This window comes from Polistes canadensis, unplaced genomic scaffold, assembly GCF_001313835.1.
Source record: "Polistes canadensis isolate GaletaPanama2010 unplaced genomic scaffold, ASM131383v1 scaffold_222, whole genome shotgun sequence".
Lineage (NCBI taxonomy): Eukaryota > Metazoa > Arthropoda > Insecta > Hymenoptera > Vespidae > Polistes > Polistes canadensis.
The window spans coordinates 12,827-22,041 of NW_014569769.1; the positions used below are offsets into that span (position 1 = coordinate 12,827).

At 28.2% G+C, this 9,215-nt stretch overlaps 1 protein-coding gene and 1 long non-coding RNA gene across 2 annotated transcripts in view; both read right to left on the bottom strand.

Moving 5' to 3' along the window:
- Nucleotides 1-1,456: 1,456 nt before the first annotated feature.
- On the bottom strand, nt 1,457-2,705 carry LOC106790190. The gene is made up of 2 exons (XR_001382061.1): nt 2,397-2,705; nt 1,457-2,331 (listed from the first exon to the last, which is right to left on the bottom strand). It is a non-coding gene; the product is annotated as an uncharacterized LOC106790190 (long non-coding RNA).
- A 1,281-nt stretch (nt 2,706-3,986) lies between these two features.
- The window catches only part of LOC106790194 (nuclear receptor subfamily 2 group E member 1-like), an 18,755-nt gene continuing 13,526 nt past the window's right edge, over nt 3,987-9,215 (bottom strand). The window contains exons 4-9 of the mRNA XM_014754935.1: nt 6,117-6,258; nt 5,759-5,978; nt 5,329-5,454; nt 4,862-5,104; nt 4,611-4,692; nt 3,987-4,513 (exon numbers count right to left, since the gene is read on the bottom strand). Of these exons, the coding sequence (XP_014610421.1) occupies nt 4,254-4,513; nt 4,611-4,692; nt 4,862-5,104; nt 5,329-5,454; nt 5,759-5,978; nt 6,117-6,258 (1,073 nt within the window). The 3' untranslated portion in view covers nt 3,987-4,253. The remainder of the gene's footprint in view (nt 4,514-4,610; nt 4,693-4,861; nt 5,105-5,328; nt 5,455-5,758; nt 5,979-6,116; nt 6,259-9,215) is intronic.

Below are 9,215 nucleotides of genomic sequence, written 5' to 3' on the forward strand. Positions count from 1 at the left end.
CGTAATAATAAAATCCCTTTGAAAAAAAAAAAAAAGACAATTTAAAACGTAAACATTTTATTTATAGATGAAATTAATGTATTCTTATTTTAAATGTACCTACGAATCGATATCCGACGAGGATGAATTGAACATTTTTGAAAATTATACGAGACAAACCAAAATGTATACGTATTTTTTTACGGGTAAACATTACAAAAATGTATAATATTAATTAGATTTATTTCGATGAATATCATTTTATCGATTATTTTAGGTATCACCAATCTCTGTGTCATAGCAAATATATTTCCATCTATTTTAAGTATATTTATCTACCATTTTGGGACCATAGATAATGCTCTCGTAACATTACCCCTCCCAGTTAATAATGTTTCAAACCCAGGACCACTATATTATAGTTTGCTTCTTTATCAAATAATAGGAATTTATATATCTATTAATATTACGAATGTGTGGAATTCATTATATTTGACATTAATACAAAACGCATGTTGCCAATTTACTGCTATCGGGTACGATGTTTAATTTCAAAATAACGCTTGTTTATATTTAAAATATTACAAAAGTAAACAAGATTTTTTTACCATATTTTACCTAGACTTAAATTGCGACAACCATTTTTAAATAACAAGATATGTAATAATGGACAAGATAAGAATAATATAAATTCTTGGAAAGAATTCGATTGGATAGTTGACATAATCAAGCGTTATATAAGAGTCACGGAGTAAGTAAAATATAATTGTTTACAGAATCACACACAGTAATTAAAAATATACCTTTTAACTTTTTTTTTTTTTTTGTTATATACGATAATGAATAATTTTTCATTGTTTAAGGTTTGTTGATCTCATAAGTTATTTCACAAAAATAAATTACTTATTATGTTCTTTCTTTGTGATGATCCTTATAATATTGGATTTTGTTAATGTAAGTTATCGGTTTTCCGTAAATAGGAAATATGGTAAAAAAACAATTTTCTTTATACTTGAATATATTTGTAATTTAAAAAAAGAATCACGTGACTGAAAACACTGTAGGAAAGAAATTAATCTTCTTTTATACAATAGAATATTATTGTACCTTATTGCAAAACATATTTATCAATTGTATGTTCCACAAAAAAATACAAAATTTCTTTTATATAATATATCTATATTTAATTATTTTTTTCTTCTTTTAGATATTTCAATTAACTTCGATGTCACAGAAAACAGGGGAAATAATCGAGTGTTGTGCCTATGTTGTTACTTCTATATTTATAGCATATATTAATTTTTATATGGGTCAAAAGATTATTAATCATAGCAATATTGCTTACGATGAATTGTAAGATTTGTTAAATATTCTAGACTATTTTTCTGCACCGGTTATTATTGAATTGCTAAAGTAATTTTTATCTAACGGGTATCTGAGTTTTTTTCGTGTTAATAAGAAACAAATACTATATTAATGTAGGTCATTTAAAGCTTTATTCAAAATTTACAACATACACAGAACTACTAAACATCATCTTTAAACAGCACATTTAAAAAATTTTACAATTTATGTAAGGTATTTTAGTAGAAGTGTACAGGAGCGAAAGAGTTAACAAATATTTATAAAATTTATATAAAAGATAGTCTAATTATTAAGCGATTTACCATTATGTATTTTGTATATAAATCAAAAATTTCTGTACAGATGTCAAGTTCCATTCTATATGCTTTCTATAAAAACTCAAAAAATGCTGTTGTTTATGATTGTAAGAAGCAAAATGGAATGTGCGCTCTCAATTGGAGGTTTTTTTATAGCGTCTCACCAAGTATTTTCCGAAGTAAGAATATTAAAGTTATTTATTTTTAATGAATCATTCTAACAACAACATTTTTATTTTAGTTAATACAAAAAGCATTTTCTTTTGCCACGGTGTATTATACTCTTTTTTAAATTCAACTAATTTTAAAATAATAGGCGAAATATAGCTATAGCAATGGAATTATAGTAGCAATTCTTCTTTTTGCCTTCCTCCGTGTCATTAACAGGCATTGTACTGCATAATAATAAAAGATCCACATTGGGTAAGAAAGTTGTTGTTGTTGTACCATAATTACTTTTATATTTTTCTGATAATAATTTATGATTATTCATATTCAATAAATCAAAAATTAAGTAATTACTATGCATAGATCAGAATAAGGTACTACTATATTGCTCCATTACTTCTCTCTAGTTTTCTTAACAGACAAGTTTATAGCAGGTGACAATATCATTAGACTTTCCATAGTTCTATTACTTTTCTTCTTCGCTTTGATGGTATTACTCTCATCGACAAAAAGAATGAGTGATCTGAAAGGAAATATTATATGTAAAGAAATATTTATTTCCTTAATAAGTATGTTTTAATTCCGTACCTCTTGCCCATTCATATAGAATATTTTCTTCAGTTTTATGAATGCAATAAGTGTTGATGGATAAATAAGATAAATTATTAGAATGAGTTTCAAACACACTGAGAATGATAATGTTAACATCCAAATTTATAAAATTATATTTTAACTCAAGTAAACAAAAGATTTTCTTTTCTTGTTTTAATATATTTAGTTACTATGGATATATGATTACTAACGTATAAAGTTTTTATAAATATTTTCATTTGTACCATTTTTCTAACCTTAATGTTAAAAAGATGCATCATAGGCGCAGCCATTTTTGTAAGGAGTAGACACGAGCGCCACTAATCGGATCTTTTACGAAACTTAGATACCACAATATCCCCGCTAAATTTGAAATTTATGATAAAGAAATACACGTCCGTTTGTTTTACGAAAAAGTTTAATGCAACTATATTAAATATATTAAATATTACAGTTTTATAGTGTATCATTATTAAAGACATTCATTTATTACAGAATATCTTTGAGATTCAGTGAATACTAAAAGTATCCTTCCGAGAAAAATATTTAACGAAATATTTTGCTATTCTTATCGGTTTTTTATTATACACGTTTAAACAAAGCTTTAAGAATTAAAAAAAAAAGGGAGGTTTCTTATTAAATTCTATGATTCTACACTTCTCGTCAATACCTCTCTTTCTTTCTTGTAATCCTGTAATTCTTTTATGAAGTAAATTTTTCAAATCGGTTTAAATTACATTTGAACACGATGTCGGTTTAATAGCGAAAGATACTAAAATAATCAGAAACTTTGTTAGATAATTGAACTACAATAAAAAATATTATACATTCTTTGTATTTCTATAAACGTTTAGAAAAATAATATTTAAATATACATACTCTTACGTATATTATACGTAAATATATCTTTACTATTAAGCCGACAAAATTATAATAATATACGATATCTAATAATATGCTATTTTTATTCGTTCGATAACAAGAAATATATAGCGAGACTCGATAAATTGTTTAAATATTATTTCAAATAAGAACCTAACGGATATTGAATTATTTTAAATATCATTTTTTGCTCTTTTTAAACAAGACCTATTATATTTATAACACATTTATTAAGATCAATGGATTTTCATTTATTAATAACAAAATTAATAAATATATAAATGATGATTCGCAACTTTATTAAAAAAAAAACTTAACAAAATAAAATACGTATAAAAAAAGAGTCGAATAAATAATTATTTTTAAACAATAATGTGTGTGTGTGAGGAAAACCGACGTATATGTATATAAAAATACACGAGAATAAATAAATATATACATGTATATATATATATATATATGATGATTTTCAACATTTTCACATTATTTAAACAAATAAATGAGAACAGATTTTTTAATAAATAACTATTTATAAGCAATTACGAATAAAAATGAAATATATATCTATATATATACGTATGTACATAAACTATCGTTCAAAAATATTTGACCACTTATATTTGTAATGATAATTTAAAAACAATTCCAGCCATTGTTATTATGTATTTTTTTGTACAAATAACAACTTGTATTCTTTACCTGCAATTATAAATTTACAAAAAAATATTTCTTCAATCGAGATATTTATTTGTAAATAATTATAACAGAGTTATAAATCGCATTTCCTTAAAATCAATTGTCTCAATTATTCTTACAAACAACATATAAACCACAAAAATTTCAAATATAAAAATTTGTCAAAGTGGCGAAATACTTTTTAGGCGGTAGTGTGTGTGCGCGCGTGTACGTAAGTTATTTAATGAATATATGCAATTGAATGATCGGAACCAATTGAATAAATTAATCTCAAAATTACTGCACTTCGATTTGCCTTTCCTCCATCTCATACATATTAACCAATAAACGTGATATGGGAATTTCACCAATAGTCTCGTGAAAGAACAAACGTTCGACGGTTTTCGACGAAACACTTCTTAAATAACCAACCAACAGCATCAGACTACAAACTCTACCCTGTGGCGAATATCTTGATCTCATATAATCATCTAAGATACATTGCACCTGTTCCTGTAGCATCTCAATTGGTTGTACCACATGTAGCCCAACTGTTTCTGTGAAATGATAAAGTCTTCACTTTCACTGATACCGGTCCAATAATCTACTTTTCTTTTTTCAATAAATAATATTAATAATTGTGATTTAATTTACCTGGTATGAAAAGTGTAAGAGCTTTTATACAACTACGTTCGTAAACGTCAGGTGCTAAACGCCGGAAACGATATATTATTGACTAAAACAAACAAATCAAAATGATGAAACAAATTAGATTTAAATGTTAATTTATAATTATTCGTTTGATGTCATGATCGATCACACATTAATGTTAATTAATTTTTTTTTAAAATGTATTATCATATAGAAAATATTTGATATAACTGATGATTATAAATAATGATTACCTGAATCATACCCAATTCTTGACTGGTAGCAACGTCATTAACTGGAAGCCGACTTTTAACTTGTTCGTCATCAAGTAAACTCGTCACGTCCCATGGTATCATCCATTGAGCAAGATGTAGGAGAAATAGTTGAGTCCAGGATCGTTCGAGTAAAAGTAATTGATCGTCCTTTGGTAGGGCTTGAAAGGGTGGCAAACATCTGACCCATCTCACCACCATGAAAAGAAGCCTGGCGGTGATCTCCTAACACATATATTATTATTTATTCAAACAATTTTTTTCAACATACTTATACGCATTATTTCTATACTTTGATAAAAACAAAATTCTATTTTCTATCGTCCGTGAATTTGAATAATTTGATTTATTTTTTCGACAGAAATTGATCTCATTATTTTATCATTAATATATTATTAACTATTGAGAAGTGTGATCATTTATACAAATGAAATTGAATAATATTCTACCTCAAACATTTCCCAACTAGGACCAATCATTTTTAAGGTTCCCGTCGGACTATGCCTCGTCTCGGAATCTGTTTGTTCTAACGAATATTCCGTTTCTGATTGTAGCCTGGTACTCCATACAAGTTCCTGATCAAAAACATATAATAAATAGTGATCTCGTATCATTTAAAACATATCCAACGTTATTAATATATATTTAAATCAAATATTTCGATGAATCGTTGTTTTTTTAAACACTATCATACAAACCAAGTGTTAAAAAATTGAAAGAAATCAAATTTAATTGTAAGAAGAACAATATAGATACAATTGTTTCGTTAACTCGAAAGATCTTTACTTATTAAATTAGAAGAAAGGGTAAGGGATGAGAAGAAGAAGAAGAAGAAGAAGATTCGAAAGTTACGAATATGAATGAAGTTAAATTACTTACCTGACACTTTTCAGCTGATATTAGGATCTGTAAGAGGGATTGTTGCGGAGCAAGAGAGACAGTTGTAGCTGCTGCTGCTGCTGCTGCTTGGTAGAGGGTTGTTGTCGTAGGAGGGTGCTGTGGCTGAGTTAAAGGTACCGGGGATGTTGAGTCTTCTGGTGGTTTGTGTGCTAGTCCTATTGGTCTAGGATAAGGGGTGAATCTTTGCTCGCACCTGAACCTTTTTTTAAATCAGTTGATTGTAATCAAATTTAACTATTTAATTACTAAACATATTTTTTATTTCATTTTCTTTTTCTTTTTTTGTTTTATTTTCCAAAGATAATTTTGTTCACCGAAATTCGGATATGAGAGATACCTGTGATGTGAAAGAACATAAGCTGAACGGAGTCCTGTCCTTTGTGTAACTATTGGTGACTGTTGTTGCTGATGTTGTTGCTTTTCCGAAAAAATCGAATGTGGTGGCTTCGGTTTCCTTGGTCCACGTTCATGTTGTACTGCTAAACATTAATTAAATCATATCCACGTTATTTTTGTCCCTTATATTTTTTCATTTGATATGATGATACATCTGTTTTGATTATTTAATCACGTTATTCTTGAATAATAATAGATCATCCAGATGATTCCGAATTGACCACATATTATGAATATATATATATATATATATATATATATATCAAATATTATAAATACATTTGTATGTATTATCATATATTTAAATTTAACATATTCGTTATAATATTATTAATTAAAATTATATTCTAATAATATATATATTATTATGAATATTAATGTAATACTTGTTTAATATTTATTCAAAATCTCAATTGTTTCTTTATCGTTTTTTTCTAGAGTTTCTATTTTCAAAAAACAAATTATTACGCTAATGATATTCTTTTGGTAATATTTTCAAAGTTCTTTCGCATATTGTCTGTGTTTTGGTCTTTTTTAAAAATTTCCAAATACTTTTCTAATTCACTTATTTTTGATGTGCCATTATTTCATACTTTTCTATTTAGTTTATTTCCTAGAAACAAACAAAAAAATAAGATTTTTATTAACTTCCAGTCCTCTTAATCTTATCGGAGTCAACTTTCTACCTTGATAATATTACGAAATCGAAAGGAAAAGAAGGATCTAACGATGGGAGCGAAAAAGTGGTCACGGCTTGTTCGAAATTGAATTTGGTGGGGATATTACTAACAGTAATAGTAAAAGTAGTAGTAGTAGTAGTAGTATTAATAATAGTAGTATTAGTAGTAGGTCGCTAGCGTTCCGAGATGTACGAGCTGTATTTCTGTAGGAAAATAGGAGGGTGTGGGAGAGTTATGGTGGATAGTGTTGAAAAGGGTGGGTGGTGGAGAAACCTTCAAGTGAAATTCAGCGAGGGTGGGTGGGTTGCGACGGATGCGGTCGCTGGCTGGGCGTCAGCTTTCACACACATACATACAAATGCACATACACATATCTGCTAAACACGTTCACAAATATACAAAATGTATTACACATAAAGTTGTGTGCATCACAAATATACACATATATATATATATACTTATACGTATGAGTATATGTATTTGTCTTGAATCCGTACGTGGTATTAGTTAGAATGAGAGAGAGAGAAAGAGAGAGAAAGAGAGAAAGCTGCAACTGGGTGGCAAGCACATCATCATTAATGAGGCTGAGCGGATAGCAGCCGTAGATTCCCACGTTCGCACTGGCGTCGCAGCAATAGTAGATGTATCTCTGCTTTATTCCGTATCAGTGGTCGTATAACCATTGGCGCAACCAGTTACTTCCTTTTTTTTTGTTTCTTTGTTATAGGTCAACTTTTTCGGATAATATAATATCAAATGAAAAAATATTACGTTGAACCAAAAGTTGTTGGTGCATTTTTTAAATGAATATTTTCAAAGTAAAAAATTTTAACAAAAGCAATCCATTATATGCAGTTTAAAAGTAAAATTTTAATACAATAAACACGCGAACTTTTTTTCTTTTTCGTTTTTTTTTTTTTTACGTAAATCGTAAAATCAATTTTCGATATTTTTCGTTTTATAATCAGTACGCAGTTAATTATAATTATCACCGAGTGTACACGTGTTGAATATGTTATAAAAGTATAAAAAAGTAAAAAAACAATTATACGACTTTCGTTCGTTGTTCTATCTTTATTCTGATAATTTTGTAACATTTAAGAAAAACCAACGCGATCTTAATTGCATCGAACGATTGAGCTTTATTAACAAACAAAATTAACATATATGTTTTTGTAGAAAGAAGAAGAAGAAGAAAAAGAAGGAAAAAAAAGAAAAGGGGGAGATAATAGAACGATTGTTTTAAATTTCATACATGGTTTTCGTAGTGGAAAGATATAAGAGTGCAAAAAAGATATAGGGGTAGAGAAGGGATCAGCTTCAGGGCTATTTTCTTTATCAACTAAATTGTCCGTATCGAGGCAGGTAGATGGATGATTATTTTCTCCAATGTAATTGTTTTTTCGTGAAAGGGGGGACGAGAAGAGGGAGAGAGAGAGAGAGAGAGAGAGAGAGAGAGAGAAAGAATCCACGTGGTAGAAAAAGGAAGATACGAAGTGTACGATCACGTACACTTCTGTTTACTTTGTAAACACGAATCCTTGTACAGTTGTAACCTGACATGGGGTGATGTCAGTCACGTGTTCCCATATTAATTCGGGGGAATGATTTTCTAATCGGGTGAACGAGAACTTGCTAGACCGTTTTATTTTCTAACACCTTATTTACATAATCGTTACTTTTTTCTTTTTCTTTTTCTTCTTCTTCTTCTACCTAATTTTGTGCTGTGGGTGTCTTTTGTTTTTAATTAAATTATTTCGTATAATTTTTTCATCATTGTATAGCAGTGAAATTATAATATATCTAATAAAGAAAAAAAGAAAAATATTCTTTTGCAATAAAATTGTGATATATAAATCGAATAAATGTCGAATAAATTTTATAATAAGTTTTTTTTTGCGTAATACGAATTACGAAAATTTGCATTAAATGCAATTATATATTATGATAATCGATACGAATTACTCACTCATACATTCGTGTTACTCTTACTTGTGTATACGTTACCGTCATAGCCGGAAATCCATCATTGCTGGTAATTCCTCGGCATTCTCATCAACGCAAAGAGCCTTCCGATGAAGTCAGAAACAGAAGAATTCTTACAGTTTTTCCTAAGCATTGAACATAATACTTTGATATTCTATAGAATATCAAATTACTATTTGAACAACTTTAAAAAGACACACAGCCATACTCAACCCCTCCCCCCCAAAAACTTTTCAAAGAAATATCAGAGATTGCAATACTGTAAATTGTGCATCTTTGCAATTTCTGTGAAAAGTTTCGGTAAATATGTTTTATACTAAACGTAAATAGATTTTAATAAAACTTATATTAAATTAAAGTACACTCTTTTGTCT